Source organism: Chaetodon auriga, chromosome 3 (assembly GCF_051107435.1).
Source record: "Chaetodon auriga isolate fChaAug3 chromosome 3, fChaAug3.hap1, whole genome shotgun sequence".
NCBI classification, from domain to species: Eukaryota; Metazoa; Chordata; class Actinopteri; order Chaetodontiformes; family Chaetodontidae; genus Chaetodon; species Chaetodon auriga.
The window spans coordinates 30566850-30589423 of record NC_135076.1 but is presented as its reverse complement, the minus strand read 5'-3'; the positions used below and the strand labels follow the sequence as shown (position 1 = coordinate 30589423).

The window sequence follows — 22574 nt, the reverse complement described above, 5'->3', positions numbered from 1 at the left end:
TTAATTAGAATTTATTTCTGTTAGGTTTTAGACAAGTTCCCATGTTTTTTCTGGGAATTTGAATTTGTATTCTATAGTTAAAATATTGCACATAATGTTTAGATTTTTTTGTTTGTTAGGGTCCACATTAAGTGTCAGCTTAGATGTGCAGGAACACAGAACACTATCTATATAGAATCATAGGGTATTTACCAGACAACTGCAAATGAAAGAAATACAAACAGACACAAGAAATGAAAACAAAAAATCCTTTAAAATGAACAGGGAAACAATTATTTATTAAAACTGAATATTTATATTTTTTACATCCTCCCCATCTCAGAACAATACAACAGGAGATATGAAGCTACAGATCATAAGTTCTTTAATTTGTCTGAAAATATAAGCAAACATAAAAATAAATGACAGAAACACTGCAGAGGTTTCTTTAAATTCTTTAAATGTTTATGTGAGATAACAAATGACCCAGTACAACACTGTTAGTGCATTACGTAATGTCAGTTAACTTAATGTCATTTTAGTTATTAATCCTTCCAGCAGCTCTGAAGGTGAAGAAAAGTACAACAAGTATCCAAAACAAAAACTGTTTTTCATTATCAGATTAACCTGCTGATATTCATACTGTTATTCAGATGAATAAAGTTTCTGGTGTCTGGAGAGCAGAAAGCGCTGATACTGCAGTTACTTAACTGATGCTTTTCTGCCACTAGAGACAGCACTGAGCTCACCCCACATTTTACAACAATCTGCTTTTTTTCTGCCTCATCAGAGACTTGACTGAATAACAAATATGTAGCGCCTCTGCAGCTCAAATAAATATCACCAGTGACTTCACTGGTTAACGCAGATGACAGCTGTTCACCAGTATATGTGTAACAGACTATACATATGACCCCAATCGATCACAGCACGTCTTATCTCACATTCACGCACCAGTTCAGATGTCATCAGGGAGGCAGGTGAAGCAGCTGTTAATCAAACTGACAGAAACTTGTAGGATGCTGGCAGTCTTCTTCACCAAAAAAAAAAGAAAGAGAGAACAGCTGTGGATGACATAACATTAAATACAAATGCAAGAGGCGTCATTATCTATATATCCACTGGGTAGCATCTGGGTAACAATTACGACAGATACAACAAGTTTACATATAGTAATTTTATTTCCATAGTTATTTATTGTACAAGCAGCAGGCTCAGCTTTGTTGGCCTTGTCAAACAGGTCACTTTAGCCTTTGATCTGGAATTAGTAATGATGACCATATTCCTGCAGTTTGGACCGGGGATGATGTGATGACAGCACAGCAGCTACTCACCAGCTGAAAAAGAGCTTCAAGTGTTTCTTGCCAACATTTGTCTTTTTTTACTCAAGCCTTGAGGAAACAGGCAGAGGTACTGTTGCCACAGCTCAACCAACTTTTCTTCTCTTTCATTGTCTCACCTGACAGCAGTAACCTCTGCATCTCTCCTCCTCCTCCTCCTTGCCATGGTTACCTTACTGTGCTCTGGAGAGACCACCTAATTGGTCATCGTGCAGGAACATATTGTGGGAGATGTCACACTAGCTGAGTGAAGACAATAAAAATCTGACATGCTATTCTTTGTGTTGGGGTTTCATGGGGCATCCCAGACGCAGCAAAACAGGTTGTTTAGAATGGAAAAGATCACCATGGTGACAGGAAGGAACTGAGTCCCCGGGCGCTGCTGTCAGCTGGCAGCCCACTGCTCCTGGTCTGCCGCAGAGGAAGGACTACCATGATGGGTCAAACGCAGAGGAATTAATTTCAAGCATGGTGTGTGAATGTAATGCATGTGGTTGTGTGGAGTGATTAATAAAGTACGTCTCTTCTTCTTCTTCTTTATGTTGGTCAGATATAAAGACATGATGTTGTGCCAACACAGCTGCAGAACAAATGACTGTCAGGTGATGATAAAGTTATAACTTTAGACTCCTGTTTATTCTAACCATTCAGAGTCTGATACCTACAGTCCAAGGTGGAAGTGAGGGCAGAGGTGGGTCCTGGGAGGTCCTTTTTCCCAGCCCACTTTAGTTCCACTTCTGTATGATGAAAGCCTTAATGACAACATTCCCATCGAGGTACCACTCACGTGGGACCCATGAAATATGGCAGCTATAGTAGCTTTGAAAATAGTGACATGGGAGACTGAATTTCTTGAATTTAATGTTTATCAGATCACAAATGAGACAGAAAATTAGCTTGCTGACTTTGGCATGACAGCAACTGAAGAGATGAACTGGGATATCAGCTCTTGAGGATTTTGTCATACAGAGGTTTGGTTGCCTTGGTTTCATCTTAAGTGGGTTGGAACAATAGATGTGTCCTGGTTGGACCATTTGTTTATAGTTTGTAGTGCCAGTCATTTTGTGCTAAGCTAAGAGTTTCAGAATGCAAAAAAGTTTCAGTAAAGTACATTTTTCAGTTCTGGACTTTCAGTTGTGATTGGACCAGGTACCAGAAGGTGTGATTTGATTGTGAAGTGAGGGTCAGGTAGCTACTCTGAGGATGTGTTTGTTTTAATGGTGGTTGTAGTTGCAAACAGTCAGTGTTGTGGTCACTGTGAAGATGTCCTTCTGTGTCGGAGCACCCGGATGGTGGTAGAGGGGTTCTGGATCAGAAGGTGGGTCACCTGGTCCAGACTGAGAGAAGCCACCTTCTCCCCGTTCACCTCCAGGAGCTCATCTCCAACTGTCAGCAGGCCAGCGTACAACTTCTCAGTGCTGCTATCCACCATGTCCTCCACATATACACCTATAGTACACATGTTTTTATTCTGTTAATACACTGTTAACACATTGGTAATACACTGTCAATTCTGTATTAGCATCATCAGTGACCTACATTCTGCAAAAACTGTAAGAAACCAATAACATGTTGAGTAAATAGTTCAGTGTCAACAAAAAATGTTTCACTGAAACCAGTCCTATAGCTGCAGTACCATAAGTAAAAATAATTGTAGTATTAGTATTGTACTATACTATACGATAGCACTTACATGTGTATACTATGCTATATATACTACCTTTAGTTAAGAGTCTTATTATTAGAGCTGTCACTGTTACTGTGATTGCATTTCTGTCTCTCGCTCTCTCTCTCTTTCTGTCTGTTAAAAGGAAGTTTTTCCTCGCCACTGTCGCCAACTGCTTGCTCATGAGGGATTTGTTGAGTCTCTGTAGATTAAGAGTTTGATCTGCACCAGCTCTGTATGGAAAGTGTCCTGAGACAACTTCTGTTGTGATTTGGTGCTATATAAATAAAATTGAATTGAATTGAATGGAATATTGGTAGATGCCTATTAGCAGGACTGTCAGTATTAGAAGTGTCACTGCTGATCAGTACAGTATCAGAGCTGAACTACAAACTAACAAACTGACTTCCTCAACTGGACTTGAACTGGCAATCTGGCAATTCTGGCCGATGTCAGATGGGCCAGCCTACCTAGTGAGGAATTGGCATGCTGGCCATAAGCTGCTTGTTACAGCAGCTCCAGCCATTGTCTTTGTTTTAGTGTATTTTTGTGCTTTTTCCATGTTTTTTCCATCAATAGTCTCAGTCGATCATGTACATGTATGGATGTCAAACTGGTGAGACTGATGATTTGCTTTTTACTTTCTGGACTATTTAAAACAACATCAGGAAATCCATTCAGCCACAGCTGTATTGTTTAGACTGGACAAGCAATACACATGCCCTGTACAAGAAGGGCCAAAGTCATCTCCATCTGCTAAGAAGACTGAGGTCCTTTGGAGAATGCAGGACACTGATAAAAACATTTCACGATTCTGAGATGGCATCTACAACCTTCTAATGCAGTGGTCTGCTGGGGCTGTGGGAACTCTGGGAGGGACGGAAAAAGACTGAACATACTGCTCAGGAGAGCTGACTCTGACCTGGACTGCCCTCCGGACAACATCGAGGAGGTGGGTGAGAGGATGATGTTAGCAAAGCTGACATCACAGACAACCCCTCTCACCCTCTGCATGAGATGGTGGAGGCCTTAAGCAGCTCCTTCAGCAACAGACTACATCCACTGTGTGCACCTTTATATTACATATATATATATATAAAGGTGAGAAATATTCGCAGTCAGCAGAAGACGAGGCAGGAATGACAGGAGGAGGGGGATTTACAAGCTGGTTAATGGTACTAAACAGGACACTTGGGTTATGTTTTAGTAGTGCTATTAATAATATTTGCAGTAAAATTTTTGGTCGTTACAGTACCAGAGTCAGGTCGTCCTCTCCCTCTGCTGATGATGAATCCATATATTCGGTTCTTTGGTCGACTGACTTCCAACAGAAATGTACCATCAGAATAAACCTGAAGAACTCGACCAACAGACCGGACTGAACATGGACAACCGACATCCTCAAGACTGAGACATCGTTGCAAGAACCTGAGACACAGACGGGAAGACAGAGACGGAGAGAGACAGACAGTAATACAGCCTGTGAGGACAGAAGCTGCGATTGGTTTCATTTTTATTTCCAGATGATCTGAGTTGCTCTGGAGAACAGAATATTAAAATCAGAAATTGGTGTGTTACTGTTCAGCAGATGGTCTGTAGTCAGCTGAACGATCCTTCTTCCTCTTCTGGTCTGACCCAAAGTTCTGAACTGACGATGACTTCCTCAACTGCAAAAAGGGTGACCCCTTTTAGACAAACATGAATCATACAGGGTCAAAGAAAAAGAGGAAGAAGGAGGAGAAGAAGAAGAAGAATGGTGACCTCTGCAGAAGTTAAAAACTGCAGCTGAGATATAATAATTGATTATCTCCTCACCCCACTGAGTGACTGAACAGACAGGGTTTTCTTAAGCAGGCTCGAGGACTTCCTGGGACATGATGGGGTGGGATCATGCACTGAGGGGTAGAGCCGTGAGCTGAGGCGGTCAAGGCTGCCAGTTCGAGTCCTACTCAGTGTGACAGTGGAAAAAAGGCGTCGCAGAGAAAGACGGGAGGATTCATCTCTCATTATGAAGCTGAAAGAAACAGAAATGATTTATGATCAGATCAGATTCTGAAACACTCAGAGAATTGAAGCTGATGGTTCAGATGCACCAACACTATTCTAAATCAGTATTGGTGGTATTACTGACCTAGTTAAGTGGCTCATGTATCAGTATCAGATGGATCCACATTAAATACAGGTTATTTCTGCGTATCAGTTAGAAAACTCAGTGTGTTATATTCATTCAATCTCAGCTGCTGACCTAATGTTGCTTTACATCCAAATTATTTTTCTTGTTTCTACACAAGGAGATTTACAGATTTTCTGTGAAAAACCAGACTAGCTGATATCAGATCAGTTCTGTGTATCAACACATAATCTGAGTTCAGGAGTCAGAATCTGTGTCAGTAGAGAAAAAGATGGAAAAGTACATCTGCATCTGAACTACTGTTTCCAAAGTCAAGAATGAACTTTCAATGTCAGGTTTTCAACCAAGACAGAATAGGAGTCCTTAAAGTGCTAAAATAAAATGTAAATTTAAACATGTACAGTTCTATGACAACTGGACAAAGAAGAAGAAAAAGAAGAAGAAGAATCTGCTGAGGCAGATCAAGTGAAACAGTCAAAAACTGCTGTACAGCTCCTGTTATTAATCAATAATATCGATCAAACAACCTGGTAAGCTGAATACATCAGTTCATCCAGTTTGAAACAAGATGCAGGCTCATTTATGAAAATAAATCAATAAATCGGTTTAGCCTGATGCAGCTGCTTTCCCTGTGACTCCACAAACCAGTTGAACCAACACTTGTGACAGAATATTTGGGATCACTATTACACTACAATCAACAAAGTCTATCACTCCAATCCCTATGCTGCACTGGGTCTCTCTGACCATGTCACAGTCTCTCTGAGTACTGCATACAGGCAGAAATTAAAGCCTGTAAACCTGTTGTGAGGACATGAGTGAACAGTGAAACTGGCTAAAGGATTAAACTTCACCATCACACCATAGCATTTACCAATAGTTGACCTCATCAAAACAACAGAATCAGCCATCAGAAAAAACAACAGAAACATATGCAGAACAGATCAGGTTGAAGGCATCAGTGCCTCTCTTGAACAGAAAGGCACCTCCTACCAACCTGACCATTCAGAAAAGGAGGTTGGTTGTAAACGCAGTCAACTGCCATGCCAGGGACACTTCACTACTCGGTGACACAAATACATAGGAAACACTGAGGCGAGATCACACCAGTGAACACCAGAAAAGGGCCATAGAATGGTTAGAAGTGCTACAGAAAAAGAAGCTCATCAATCATGAACAACATGATTACCTATATCGTGTAGAAATCATCCCATGAATGTATGGGCTCCCCAAGATTCACAAAGAAGGAATCCCTCAGGCAGATTATAAGCAGCATCAACGCAGTTACTTAGAAAATTGCAAAACATATGTGATGCGATCTGGGAAAACCCGTTGGATGGCACTTTTCCAGGAAAACATGAAAATAGGTCGAAAGTCAAAATATTGGTGAAATTGGGTTTTCATTAAATTATTATTTTACAACTTCTTGTCTATCATTCCTGGAAATATCTCATTATATTTCGCATGTTTAATATGTTAAAAATATTATTTAAATTAGGCACGCTGTTTGTTGTTATCTCCTACGAATGAAAAACGAACAGCGCATGAAATGCGCCCCTAACGTGTTAGTCTACACAGTCTACGTAGACGGTTTATCGATCATAGTTAGAGTGACCAGATGTCCCACTTTGTGCAGGACAGCCAGGCATTTCCATTACTTTTCACACATCCCGCAAATTGTGATGTTGTTGTGAATTATTATTGACAGTGTCGCTAACAATTTGCGACAACATCACAATTTGTGGGACGTGTGAAAAGTAATGGAAATGCGTGGCTGTCCTGCACACAGCGGGACATCAGGTCACCCTCATCATCAAACATTATTCTGACACCTCAGTCAGATGCTACGAGACACACAAAGAGATGTCAAAGCTTCAGAGACGGAGAGAGTTTGAGGGAGCTGGTCATGTTCTGATTTACAATCCTTGTCTTTAAACCTGTTTTTCTCAAAATTCTGTTCCAAAAAATCCTACTGATCAGCTGACTTTGAGTGATCATAACACTTGATGCAAACCAGATCTAAAAATCATGAAAACAGATTTGAAAAGAGCTTGAAATAAGCTTCTAGGTGATATTAAAATCTCCAAAAGGTAAAATTTCGACACGTGACTGGTTTTCCCAGATCCCATCACATATATCTACCACCTTTGCCCCCTTGGTTGGCAACGTGCCTCATCATATTCAAAACTACGTGGACTTTGTGAACAAGGAATGATGACTGAAACTGGACGTAGATGAAACCATGGTGTCCTAGGATATGACCTCATTGTTCACATGCATCCCAACTATGGAAGCGGTGGAAACCAAGGACAAAACTACTAAAAGACAACACCCTCAACAATAGAACCAACTTCAGCTGTCTTCAACTGTCTGAACACAACCTACTTCCAATACAATAGTAGGTTTTACAGAAAAAGGCATGCCCATGCCAATGGCTTACCAGTATTTTCCATTATGGCCAACCTCTGCAAGGAATAAGGCAAACTGCAGGAAACCCACACACAAAACAATACTCTTTGACTCTCACCACCATTAGGAGGCATCAAAAACCATTAGGAGGCATCAAAAACCTGCGCCACTGAGCTGATAGTGTACCAACAAGTTCCCCAGGCCCAACGGAAGGAGCTCAAACATCTGAGGGATCCACCTAAAGCTTGTGGATCCTAATTGGACATTTGTGAAAACGGCCACAAGATCCAGGAAAAACACCAACACTGTAGGTGGTGAAGAAAAGAAGAAGAAACACAGCAACATTTTCATTAAAGACACGCCTGGAGTGTCTGAGAAACTCAAAAAAACACTGCATCCCTGTGTTTATTTTAAGCCAGCACACACCAAGACAGAAACTATACTCCATCTGAAAGACCAAACAAACAAACACAAATAACGCTATCTAGTGCATGTAGTCCAATGCAATGAGGAATGCACAGACATATATATCAGGAAAATAAAAATCATTAAACAAACATATGACTCAACACAGGAGAACCAACTTCTTAGGTGAAGACTCATCATCTACCTGAAAGATAAGAGATACTCATTAAAGGACAACAATGTACATAATTTGGACAGGGAGGCCACGTGTTTTGAAAGAGGGGTGAAGGAGGCTGTTTGTGTACAAACAGAGAAACCATCTATCAACATAAGAGGAGGTATTATAGTGTCCTTTCATCCCTTCCCAAGAGATTCGACAATTATTCACAATTGGCCGCATGTGATGACTCCAATGACTGTCGTCATTGTTACCCACCACTTGGGTCAATGATCCACAACTGGTATCGATGACCTTCATAACAACCACGCAGAGGTAAAATACCTGGGACTCCAGTTAGAAATGAAGAAGACCCTTGGATTAGAGATGAAACATTTTCAAATATCTACAACCAAGTCCAGTTGCTCTTGATTCAACTCTTGTTGAATACAATGTAGCTGACAAGCTGGATTGTTTGTTCAGTAGAGATGTAGTCTTGGTCAGACACACCAGTTTACATGCTTAGTGTTGGATCAGGGATTAGGGCTGGGGGCATTACACTGACTCAGTTTGGGTTTAAACTCACTGTTCAGGAAGCGAAGTGTCATCATTGTGAAGCTCTTTTCTCACTGGATGTCTGACCTGTCCATCACTGCTGCTGTTTAAGGATGGTGAAGCTTGGCTGTCAGCTGTAAACCAATCATAAAATGAGTCATTAGTGTTTACAGGTATGTGTGACATCATGTAGCCTGTTTGTCAAACAATGCAAGTGCAATCAGATCAGAAGAACACAAGTGTCACGCTCGCAGTGTGAGTGAGGTCAGCTGATGAACTTTCGTCAGTCACTTAAGTTTATCTTAACATCAGATCCAATCATTTTACAGCACTAGCTGTCGTGACAATTTGCCTTGATGAAGTTGATATAAGATATTTTCACATCTCTGACAGAGAAGTATAGTAGTTCGTGAAACATCCAGGGCTGACAAGAAAATCCTCTGGACCTATGTTGTGGAATATGCTGGAATTTGTGAATCTATCTATCTATCTATCTATCTATCTATCTATCTATCTATCTATCTATGTGGTAAAATTGCCTTTAGAAAAAGAAGATAGATCCTCACAGGTGAAGTACCTGGATGTATAGCAGCATTTTAAACTTTGACTGACACTTAAACTCGTAATGAAATGTAATGAAGCTGAGTGAGGCCTCCAGCAGGACTCTGATCACAGTTCAGTCTGCTTACTAGACTCACAGTGGCTGTTACATGTCGGACATGAAGACTGCCAAAGATTGTACACTGACTACTACTCCATATGATGCATCAGCACTCTGTGATGTGGCTGACAGTATACTGTACTCTGTTACTGGTGTTTTTGTCATATATATTTATCTCTGTCTGTAAACAGTCAGTATGTCAGTAAATGTAGTGTCATGAAAATGTTCTCACCTGTTATCTCTGAGGTCAAGGAGGAGTTCTTCATCCTAGGATGTAGACCATGCTCCTCCACACAGGGGCTCATCTCCTTCAGCTCTTCACCAGTTTGGAGCTCTCTGTGTGGCTTTACTGCTTCAGGTGTCCCAAGATCCTCCTGGTTCTGGTTCTGATTCTTCTCCACATTTGTGCCATTGAGCCTAATACTCTGTGACATCATCAGTGATGGCGGAGACAAGGAGGAGGAGCATTTGGAGATGGGTGGGGTTAAATATGAAGGCTGAGTCGGAGTGGTCAGCTGATTGGGGGCATAGGGGTTGATTGGCAGGTCCGTGGTGGGCATGACTTGTGGGAAAGTCACCTGATTTCCATTGAGTTCCATTGGATTTGTCCTTCTCCTCACCTGGTTGTTGGCAACACGCCGTTCTCCACTGCCTCCCCTGCTAGTCTCACCAGGTGTGACAGAGCCGATGTAAGTCTCTCTGATTGGCTCAGTCCGCAGGTTGAGGTGGGGCCTATACAGACTTCGACCCCGGTCTTCAGGTACAGGTGGTTGTAGATGGAGGCTCAGGTTTTCCACCAGTGTCTGTTCTCTATGCTGTCTGTCAACAACATTCCCCCACCCCTGTGGCCCCGCTCTGCCATTGACATACAGGTTCAGGTCTGGTTTGGAGACCAGGACACCTGTTCCTCTTTGCCCCACCCGTCTCCTCTGTCGCTCCAGGTAACGAGTCTCCGCCTCTGTCTCTGTCTCATCCTCAAATCGCAGAAAACGAATTGGAGATGTCGCAGGGGGGTGTCGCCTCATCAACCTGACGGCTGATTCGCTGCTGGACAAGTCACTCAGGTGTCCTGGTAAAGAGGCCGCAACCTCCGACCTCACCTGGTCAACAGGATGCAGCCTGACCCCCGACCTGTGAACAGACCACGGTTAGACGGCTTGAGAGTCCAAACAACAGGACTTGGCTCAGTTTGCTGTGATGGATTCACTGAAACATTCAGCCTATCATCATACTATGAGCGATTGATATAATTTGTGTCATTTTACGTCCACATTTTAAATCTGGTACCAAAATAAATTTCTTTTTTTAACAGTTTTACTTCTCACTGCACTGAGCTGATGCTGATTGTTTACTGTAAATTAATTACATTGAATAAGGTCTGTTGATGTTTGCACAGCCGGGGAGCTGTAAGTATACGGAGCACAACATCACAGGTTCGACAAACTGTCCTGTAACACCACCACAACGTACCAGCTCAGCTGCGATTGGTTGCTCTCATCATCGACCACGTTACAGCACAAGACAGAGAAAAAAACATTTACAACAACAAACTCAGAGCAGCCGAGGTCACAGAGTAAAACTGCAGCTGCTGCAGATCAACAACAGACGACGAGATGTTCACAGAGGAACAGACGGAAACAGGATAATGACGCTTTCTCCTTTAGGAAAAATGGTGGTTTTGGTTCAGTATTGAAAAATTGAACTTGTCCTGTCTGTCTGTCAGACAAGTGACAATGAATCAAAGAACCTGAACATCGAGGATCTAAAGACACCAGGAAAAACTGATCAGATTTAATGTTCAGTGAATAGTTTGCTGATACATTTAAAATGTTTCCTTGTGTTGTTATCAAACAGCATTGATAATGTTTTCTTTAAAAATGACGTCTCATTTGTAGGAGACATCAGACAGAAACAGAAACACCAACTGTGTGTGTGTGTGTACTCACACGGCGTGTGTGTCGGGGGTCAGCAGGTTATGGTCGGCTCTCAGAGGAACGCAGCGACGCTTCATACAAGCTCTGTCCTCAAACTGTGGCTGCCGCGGCAACCAGGCTGACACAAAGAAGCTGAACACACACACACACACACACACGCACGCACACACACACACACACACACACACACACACACACACACACACACAGATGGGGTGGGGGAGGGGAAAGGGTGACATCAGCAGCTCTGATTGGTGTCTGTGACAGAGGAAGGAGGATTAAATTGAGCAGCTCGTCAGGACTAATTAACTTGACGAGACCACAGACTGTTTACATCAGCACTCACTGTGTGTGTGTTACCCTGAGTGTGTGTGTGTATTGTGTGTGTTTTGTGTGTATTATGTGTGTTGTGTGTATTGTCCGTCCATTGACTGGACATTTAGAATCCATTGTCACTGTCTACATAATTACCTGCGCAGTGTAAACTTCATTGCATGAATTGTTTATTGTTTATTTTGGATTTTAATTTACTGTTCAGTCTTATGTTTTTTTGTTTCTTGTACATCTGTTTTCAAGTACAGTGAGTGAAATGTTCAAACCGGAGTCAAATTCCTTGTACGTGTCATGCACACATACCTCAATACGGCTGATTCTGATTCTGTGTATTGTACATGTATTCTGTTTTATGTGTCTTCTGTGTGTATTCTGTGTATTGTGTGTATCAGTGCTATGTGTGGCCGGATTATGTGTGTATTCTGTGTACTGTGTGTGTACTGTGTTTGTCTTATGTGTATTGTGCCTGTGTATAGTGTGTATAGTGTGTGTATTCTGTGTACTGGGTGTATCTGTGTTTTGTGTGTATAGTGGGCACTGTGTGTGTATTCTGTGCATTGTGTGTGTGTAGGCTGTGTATTGGTTGTACCTCTGGTTGTCTTCATCTCTCTGAAGACTCTCAGAATCATTCAGAATCAATCCTGAAGAAGGAAAAATAAGATGGCTGATGTTTCATCACATTCTGTTTTTTCATTGGTTCAAAGCAATAATAGTTGTGGAGCCACAAACGGGGAGAACTAAACAGAACCTGATAGAACCACACAGAACTAAAGAGAACTTCAACAGAACCGAACCAAACAATTTTCATTTTCATTTTGGCCTATTAAAGATTTTTTTTGGGAGTTTCTCTTGAACTGAATCGAGGATCTACAGCCCCTTGAAGCAAATTGTGATTTGTAATTCTAGGCTGTTTAAATAAAGACTGAGTTGAATTGAACAGAAATTAACAGAAACAGAATTAAACAAAACTGAAGTGAACCAAAGAGACACAAATGGAACTTAACAGAAATAAATTCAAAGTCAAACTTACTTGACGGTCTGAACAAAGGTCCAAACCAACACGCATTTTTACCACATTGTTCACATTTGATCCAGTTAGCTTTGCTTTCACATTTCAATTCTGGAAGAGCACTAAAGAACTATACATGACAGAACTCTGTTCTGTCGTCATCACTTATGTGAGCTGGGTCTCTCTATACTTGACATTGATTGGTCTGTTGGGAGGCATACATCTGATGTTGGTGTGCTGTCACTTTAATTCAATTCGGCTTTCTCTCATTCTCTTGGAAAATAATTGAAAAGTGTCAGATGGTTTTTGGAGATTTTTCCCAACTGAATATAAAGTTGCAGGAACAAAGTCAATTAAACTTTTGCTCTCCTCTCCTCAGGTGCGACTGCGGCTCATTTTGTTTTGTTGTGTTGTTTTTCCTTCTTTTGGTTCTGCTGACTGCCTGCCAGAACTTCTTGTAATTGGTCCAAAAGGCTGTTTACACTCTAGAAATTAAGTGAACCATGGTTCACTTTGATCTTGGCAGAGACGTAACCTAAATAACTTCATTGCCTATGTAGAGGTGCATGCACACAACAATAGAACCAATGTACTGTCAACATAAACATAAATAATAATAAGTAAATAGCAATCTATGAGTGTGATGAAACAAAAATGTGTCCCATCATTTGTTAATCTTATGTGTGAATGTGATGTGATCAAGAATGAAGTGTCAACTATGATGAAACTCAGATGTTTACAGATTTACAGATCAGACGTAAGACAGCAGGTCTTAGTTAAGGTCTGCCCCCTGTCCTGAACACCTGTGGTTTACCTGTGTCATTGTGCTCTCTGCTCTCTGATTGGCTACCATACAGGTGTGCCCTGTGGTTGGTCAGCAGGTGTTGGAGGATCCTGCGGTTCAATTGGACCCTCTGACTCAAAGACAGGAAGCTGCTCCTCCTCAGCTCCTCTTGCAGGCTCCCTTGGTCATCACCAGGTGTGACGCATGTCCAGGTGTGCACCAAGTGTTTGGGTGAAGAGCATGTGGAGATTGACTCAAAGTCCATCAGACTGCTCACATCGGCCAGCGAGTGGAGCTCACCAGCTGAGATGCAGCTGGACCCAGGGGAGTCCCCATCATTGCAGCAGGAGCTGGAGTCATCAAGAGTTGGTGCCAGGTCCAAACCCTGTGGCCCTGAGAATCTGGATCGCATCACCAGGTGAAGAGGTGGGTAAGGTGACACTAGGTAAGCAGCGAGTCATCAAATAGGAAATACTTCATGGCAGGTGATTCTCCCCTGAAAAAAAAAAAAGGTTGCATGTTTCGAATGTTTGTTTTTCAGTTTGTCAATATTCTGTTGTTGATTGTCCTAAAAAATACACTGTTGTCACTTTATATCCAAAAATAAGTTTAAGGTTATACACACAGTACACACACACAATACACAAAAGACAGAAAACACACACAATACACACACACACAGTGATTCTTGAGTCACATTGACCAGGACATCTCCACCTCCCCACACAGAAACAAACTTTCTGACTCCATCTTATAATATGTGAACTGTAAGACGTGCAGCCATCTGACCTCTGTTAAGTTCAGCATCCACAGATCCAGCCCCCTTCATTTTGTTTTTCCCGGTGAGCCCCACACTCATCTTGACTTGACCTATGAAAAAATTAACCAGACGGATATTCTTACTCTATGTTTATATAAGTCTATCCTCTAAAACTTGCCCTAAACCAGAAGGCACTGCTGCAGTAACAAGGTTACTGTTCGTTCATCTTGACAAAACACACAGTGACTTTCTGTTCAATGGTCTATACAGGAGATAAATTCTTTCACTCTGGGCCTTTCTCCCTCCCTCTTCAGCTTCTTTTTTTCCCCTTTATATTTATTTTAATGTATTTAGTTCTTTTGTATTGTTTCTCCTATGGTTGCTGTGTTTAGTTATTTGTGGATCTGTGTTTTGTATAAAACTGAACTTTGTTAAAATAAAAAAGAAGAAAGTATAGCTTGTTCTCTTGATCTGTTGGTATGCACAGCACTTCACGTATATAATTGTTATGCCTCTATGACTTGACTGACTTTTATTTCAAAACTGACATTTGTGTCATGTGCCATTTTTTTCAATAAAAATGTCAATAAAAAACATAAATGTACAGATAAACACCCAACATTCATTCATTCATTCATCTTCTATACCCGCGCATCCCATTTCGGGGTTGCGGGGGGCTGGAGCCTATCCCAGCTAGCTATGGGCGAGAGGCGGGGTACACCCTGAACCAGTCGCCAGCCGATCGCAGGGCTACATACACAGACACACAGACAGACAACTCACACACTCACACTCACACCTACGGACAATTTAGAGACCAATTAACCTAATGAGCATGTTTTTGGTCTGTGGGAGGAAGCCGGAGTGCCCAGAGAGAACCCACGCATGCACGGGAAGAACATGCAAACTTCACACAGAAAGGCCCTGCCCTGAACCAGCAACCTTCTTGCTGTGAGGCATGCGCACTACCTGCTGCGCCACCGTGCCGCCAACACCCAACATGTAAAAATTAAATGGGGAAAGGAAGGAGGAATGGTTATAACAGAAGATGAATGGGAAAAAAAATTAAATCACAGTGGAAAACTACATCCTCACATTAGAAGAGAATTTGGGTGGAAAACATCATCATTGTCAAAAAGAAATATCAAAGTGTTGGAATGATTTCTTGTAGATTATGTGGCTCAAACACAGCTAACCATTATCATATATTCTGGAATTGCCCCCAAACTACATCCTACTGGCAGGAGATCCACAAATGTTTGGAAACTGTATTTCAAATCATTGATGCCTTGACCATGTATATGGGTACTAAAGCACTGAAATGTTCAAACTTGAGTGGACAAATACTTAATGAGAATATTACTGATTTGAGTGAAAAAAGCCCTGACGAAGAAGTGGCTACAACAAGATGCTCCAACATTAAAAGACAGGTTAAAAATTATTCATGAAATTTACATAATGGAGAGACAAACATTTTCTATAAAAATGCAGAAAAATAAATTTAAAGAAATGTGATGAAAATGGATTGAGGACATCATCACACAAGACCAGATCTGCTTCAGCTTGAAATTACAATCTTCACTCCACTACGGAAAAGACTGTGTTACAAGGAGCTGAATGTTGCTGATGAAGCATTGCGTGACACTGTTCTGTTCAAATGTTTATACATACTTGTGAAATGAAAGGTAGAGTACTAGAATAAGAAGTTTGGTATAGAAAATTGTAATGCAATAATTTCAGATTTGTTTTTTTTATGTAGTTATATAAATAAAATTTGTGTACTTAACTGTATTTGAAACTTGGACTGTGAATGATCTCCCCAATAAAAACAAAATTAAAGGAAAAAAACATACATGGTATAAACAGTAGGTTTGTGATATTGTAATGGGAAACAACATTAATACAGTATTATGGCAAACCATGTTTGAGTTAAACAGCCTCTCATCACTGTTGGGATGAAGGACCAGCGGCTTCTTAGCAGATGGAAAAAGACTTTGGCCCTTCTTGTACAGGACATGTGTTGTTGGTCCAGTCCAGTTTGTTGCTGAGGTGAACACCCAGGTATTTGTACTTGCCCATAATCTCAATGTCCAAACCTTGGATGTTCACCAGTGTAGTTTGTGGCACATTCCTGTGGAGAAGTAATGCCATCTGGTCTGGGCTCTGGTCGGTCAGTGAAAGAACAGGAGTAAAATCAAATCTGTTAATAAAAAAAAAAAAAAAATTCAGTTCATTTGTCCATTCCCGGACTCCAGATTCTGGGTCCCACCCACTGTCACTGCTGTGGTCTGAGATGGTTTTTAGGCCATTCCAAACCTCTCTGGCATTGTTCCCCTGAAGGCGCTCCTCTAGCTTCCTCCTGTAGCTGTCTTTCCTGTCCTTATCTCTGGTTCAGCTTTCTCTGCACCCTCCTCAGCTCATCTTCGTCCCCTGATATGAAGACCCTCTTCACTATAGTCGCTCAGTGCCATGCTGGACTGATGGTTGGTGGTTTTTTACTCGCCAAAATTAAGTATGCAGGGAGCAGATGAATCCAGTTGGGATCAGAACGGTCCAGTGGGGGGAGGAGAGAAGAATTGTAAGCGTCCTTTGTATTAGCATATAGGTCCAGTGTTCTATTGTCACTGGTGTGGCATTAAACATACTGGGTGAAGGTGGGGAGAGTGGACAACAGGGAAGTGTGATTGAAGTCTCCAGAGATGAGAAGGAGGGCCTGGGGGTGTGATGTCTGCAGCTGCGAAACCACAGTGTGTAGGAGCTTGTACGCCACTGCTGCGTTAGCTGACAGGGGGATGTACACCGTTAACGCGATGATTTGCAAGAACGCCCCCCAGGAGATAATATGGCTGAATGCTAACAGCTAGCGCTGCTTCTTTACACTGAAGTGTCCTGGGTTTGACCATCTGTTGTTCACAACCATCACTATACTAACCCTAACCCACCTTTCCTCTTACCACACTCCATTGCTGCCTTGTCTGTTCTCAGAAGTTGAAAGTATTCCAGAGGAACATGCACTGGTGTGATTTCATTCAGCCATGTCTCTGTACATCATGCTACACTCCCCGCTACTTTGCAGCCTCATTAGTGCCAATCTCAAGTTCCCCATAATAAACGATAGTATGGATGGTTTATACTGTCCAATTGTCTAACGGCACTTTGCTCCAGCTCTGCATCCCCTCCTCCTTCTCCTTATTTCCGTGGGGATCTCCAGTCTTTCCACTGGGGGTACCCACTTGTTGCACAGCGCAAACAGCTGTACCTCAGTGTAAACAACAGAGCCATGACCAAATGGATCACCCGACATTGTTTTAAATAGTCCAAAAAAGACTCGAAAGCATAGAACTTGTCTCACCAGTTGTTCATCCATAGGTGCAAGTGTTTGACTGAGACTGGTGATGAAAGAAACATAAAAAAAGTACTAAAACAAAGAAAAGTGGTCAAAACTGCTGTAACTAGCTGCCACTCTTGCACCGCCACCTTGGAGTTGAAATATGATTCATAAACACACAGTAATGAATCACTTTAATTGAATGCTGCTGTGTTCAGACTGAAACACATTTTTTTTTTAAGATCACAGTTTCTGTGAAAGAAAATGATCTGTGCAAAGCATTTAATGTTTCAGAAAACATCAAATAGCAACATAGAAATCATAACACCTATTTTCTCTATGAGCGTCAGCTGAATCTGCTGTAATGCTTTTCCACTCCCACGTCCTGTCAACTCTAATGAGACTAATGAGACAAGTGACTGTCAGTGACACACGAGAGGACGCATTCAGCTGGAGACCAACCGGAACCAAAATGACTTAAAACCAAAGAACCACAAAATAAAGACAAGATCCAAAGACAAACCAACATAAAGACTGTTTCCTCCAACCTGCACAGATGTCTCAGTCTTTGACAGGCAGTAAGCAGCATAAACCTGACGACTGAATTAATGCACCAGACAACACATTGATCCAATGGAAGGAAACCACTGGAGCTCTGGAGGTAGATAACCCCACAAATCCCACCAGAGTATTGAATGTTCTAAAAACAAAACTAATGCGGACACAAACCAGAGGCTTGTACCGTTTCTGTATTTACGCAACATCACCTTGAAGTGACGGCTTGCTTTTCATTCCACCTTCCAGTGCAGACACACAGAGTCAAGATAGCTACCACTCAACAAAATCCAGACTGTTTTCTGTCCAGTGGTCGATCAAGCTCTCCATCAGCATCAGGACAGCAGAAACTCCACACCTGTTAAGACTCACCTGTTCAGACTCAACGTATTTTATGAAGGTCATGTAGTTGCATGATTATTACAGTTTGTGTGTTGTGTCCACATGCTTGAAGGCACTTTTTGTGATGTGCTTTGAATAGAAGCAGCTAGATAAATGTAATAATTTAGCAGTTAAATATGTTGTAAATGTCTGTATTTTGTGAGATTGAGAACTACATGACACTGTGCACCTTCCTGTAGTGTTTCTCATTGTTTAGACTGGCAGTGATACACAGTGAAGTAATGTGTCAAACCTGTTGTCAGTGAAACAATAAATCTGATGGTAAATGAACTGATAATAATCTACACACTGAAATAAGGTGAAAGCTTAAATATGAAGATAGAGCTTATGATCAGTACTACTGCTATTGATTTCCTCTAAGAGACAAAGAGAAATCTATACATTATATATCTTTTTTTTTTTTCTCACTCTCAACATCTGGATCAGGTTTTTTTCCAGACAGGAAACTGAAACTTTAATAAATTAATTTGGTGGGGTGTTTTTTTTTTAAAAAAAATTAAACATCATGTTTTCGTACCAAAGACAGAAAAACAATTAAAGCACTTGTCTTTTAGTGTGTGTTGTGCTATGATTGCCTGTAATTTTACATTCAATAACCACTTTTCTGACATAGAGGAGAAACCACAACAGCATCTAATGTACTGTAATACACAATAATTCATATTAATACATTTAACACACTGTAGCACACTATAACACACCATGATCTACTATAATATGATACTAGGTAGATAGATAGATACTTTATTCATCCCCAAGGGAAATTCACAAATTCCAGCATATTTCACAAATTTAAAGTAGAGGGCATGCAATAAATAATCCAAAAGCACAGCAAGCAAAAAACTAAAAGTTAAAAGTAAAAATGTCCAGTGCAAACAGAAAGCAAGTTAATGATACTGTATAACATACTACAATACATGATGATACATTCATTCATTCATTCATCTTCTTTACCCGCGCATTCCCATTTCGGGGTTGCGGGGGGCTGGAGCCTATCCCAGCTAGCTATGGGCGAGAGGCGGGGTACACCCTGAACCGGTCGCCAGCCGATCGCAGGGCTACATACACACACACACACAGACAGACAACTCACACACTCACACTCACACCTACGGACAATTTAGAGACCAATTAACCTAACGAGCATGTTTTTTGGTCTGTGGGAGGAAGCCGGAGTGCCCAGAGAGAACCCACGCATGCACGGGAAGAACATGCAAACTTCACACAGAAAGGCCCTGCCTGACCCAGGGTTCAAACCAGCAACCTTCTTGCTGTGAGGCACGCGCACTACCTGCTGCGCCACCGTGCCGCCCCATGATGATACATATTAATACATTTTAACACAATATAATACACTATAACAAACAGTTTGATACACATTACTATTTGTAGTATTGCCTGTCTCTGTCTGTCTCACTGTCTTTCTGTCTGCCTGTCTTTAGTCTCACCTTTGAATTTGTTCTTACCTACAGATCTTCTCTGTCTGTCTGCAGGCTCTCTCTGTCTCTGTCTGTCTGTCTGTCTGTCTGTCTGTCTGTCTGTCTGTCACCACTGTTGCCCTTGGAGACACTCACACCAGTGTCTGATTGGCTGTTCTGACTGCTTCCTGTGATTGCTGGAGAAGCTGATTGGTGGAGCAGACAAGAAACTGCCTCCTGTGGGTGGAGTGTCCAGGAAAGTAAAAGAGGTGTTTGTGTTTCTTCTTCTGGTATTTCCTCTGTTGATTTAAGGAGCTGAGGGAGGCCGCAGTATTGAAGCTTGGCCCTCAATTCATACATTAACCCAATCAGAGAACTGACCAGAGACAGATGCACTGACCAAGAAAATGCAGACAGAAAGACAGCTGACCCAAAATCAGTGACAGACAACTGACTAGAAAACAGTCTGAGAGAAAATGTGCTCTGACCACCGATTGACGTGGACGCAACAATGGACAAATGGAACATTTGTATTTTCTGTTGATCTTCTGTTTGTTATTGAGGCTGTGACATATTTTACATCTTATAGATGTTATTAAGGCTGTCATGTTTCAAAACCTGTAGATCAGTGATCATCAACTAGCAGCCTGAAGACCACATCTGGCCTGCTCCAGCTTCCCACAGAATATGAATGAATTATAAATATCTCCAGTGGAGGAGGCAGAGTCCATCTTGAGACTGATCGCAGATTAGTTTGTTTAAGTAAGTTTAATTGATACTGTGTTATGATTGGGTTTTTTTCTAAAACAAAATACTGGTCATGCTTGTTGTGGACTTCCGCATAGCATTCTGTGCCCGTACTCTTCACCATCCCCAGTGAACATCCAGGGAAGGGACATTGAGATGATGACATCTTACAAGTACCTGGGTGTTCATCTCAACAACAAACTGGACTGGACTCATAACACCACTGCACTTTACAAAAAAGGACAGAGCAGACTCTATCTGCTCAGGAGGCTGAGGTCTTTTGGGGTGCGTGGGGCACTCCTGAAGACCTTCTATGACTCTGTTGTGGCCTCTGCCATTTTCTATGGTGTAGTCTGCTGGGGGAGCAGCATCACTACAGCTGACAGGAAGAGGCTGGACAAACTCATCAGGAAGGCCAGCTCTGTCCTGGGGTGCCCTCTGGAACTGGTGGAGGAGGTGGGGGGGGGGGAGGATGACAGCCAAGCTGTCCTCCATGACAGACAATGACTGCCACCCCCTCCAACACACACTCACTGCACTGAGGAGCTCCATCAGTGACAGGATGCTACATCCGAAGTGTGTGAAAGAGCGGTATCGCAGGTCATTCCTCCCTGCAGCTGTCAGACTGTACAATAAAAGCTACTCCAAGTAATCAATGCAATAATCTGTGAAAGACAACCTGTACATAACAATCTATAAATACTATTTACAATTTTTTTTGGGATGACGTTTCTTTTTCTTTTTCTTTTTTCCCACTCTTTTGTGCGTGTGTGTGTGTGTGTGTGTGTGTGTGTGTGTGTGTGTGTGTGTATATATATATAAAGAAACTTTACTAAAATACAAGTACATGTGTAAATATGTACTTAAAGTAGATTTTTTTTAAAAAAATAATAACCCACCCCAAAGCAGAACACAGAGAGATGGAAACTCGATGTTAAACTGTGGAGTTTAATGTGGATTCTGTGAACAGTTTCAGAAGAAGAAGAAGAAGAAGAAGAAGAAGAAGAAGAAGAAGAAGAAGAAGAAGAAAAGGGAGCCCACCCACGTAGACGCCTCATTACGTGCTGGAGCATAATCTAGCGTCGCCGCCATATTGGTTGGGTCTCCTCACTCTCGGCTCGCACCAGAGTCAACAGAAGTCAACGTAAAGTAAAAATATAGAATATCACCGGATGTATTTTAAGGAAAGTTAAAGTGTATGATTTGCAGAAAATCCAGCCCACCATCAGAATTCTCTCAGTCAGCGTTATTTTAAGTAGATTCTCGGTGATTATGCAGACACAACTGTCAATATATTTAAAATTATTTTTTAAAGAAAGGCAAAGTAGAGTGTCACAAAATCAGGAAGATCATGGGGAGTATTTAAGGCTCCTTCTGATGGTGCGCTGGATTTTCTACAAATCATACACTAACTTTCCTTAAAATACGTCCGGTGATATTCTATATTTTTCCTTATAACGTGAAAACATCTTATCACGAAATAACGTGAAAAAGATATTGTTGTAACAATAAACATTTTACGTATTTACGTGATACTGAGCCCCCTTTTTTCCCTGGTGTGGCAGCAATACGTTTCCGTACCAAACCGTGTGAAAATCGGGTAAAAAATCGGGGAGTTTTGATTATTTATTTATTTAGTTAGTTAGTTAGTTAGTTAGTTAGTTAGTTAGTTAGTTAGTTATAATTACAACACAAATATAAACACACAATTTACAGCATAAATTTAAACACAAAGAGTCATGTAAAGGCAGTATTCCAAACATATATATAAAGAGGGTGAAATTAAATAATATAAACACATTTTATATTAAATCAGGGAATTTTAAGTATTTGATAAACAAGTCTGATATTTTTATGGCTTTGTTGTTTGGTGATGTTGTTATTGTATTAAAGTATTGTTTGAGTTCATTTTCAAAGTATTTTCCATTTGGTTTTGATTATTGTAGTTGGGCATACCCCTTCCTCTGTAGAAATAAATGCACTGGGGCGCATGGGAGACCC

The 22574-nt window shown here is 41.4% G+C and overlaps 1 protein-coding gene across 1 annotated transcript; it reads right to left on the bottom strand.

Annotated features, from left to right (window-relative positions):
* Nucleotides 1–270: 270 nt before the first annotated feature.
* LOC143318653 (uncharacterized) lies at nucleotides 271–14219 on the bottom strand. Its single transcript, XM_076727105.1, has 10 exons — nucleotides 14153–14219; nucleotides 13394–13859; nucleotides 12160–12211; nucleotides 11250–11369; nucleotides 9536–10434; nucleotides 8674–8776; nucleotides 4801–4999; nucleotides 4564–4670; nucleotides 4241–4413; nucleotides 271–2768 (listed from the first exon to the last, which is right to left on the bottom strand). Exons 2-10 carry the CDS (start codon nucleotides 13773–13775, stop codon nucleotides 2572–2574), a joined length of 2232 nt encoding a protein of 743 aa, XP_076583220.1. The 5' UTR covers nucleotides 13776–13859; nucleotides 14153–14219; the 3' UTR covers nucleotides 271–2571.
* Nucleotides 14220–22574: the final 8355 nt, after the last annotated feature.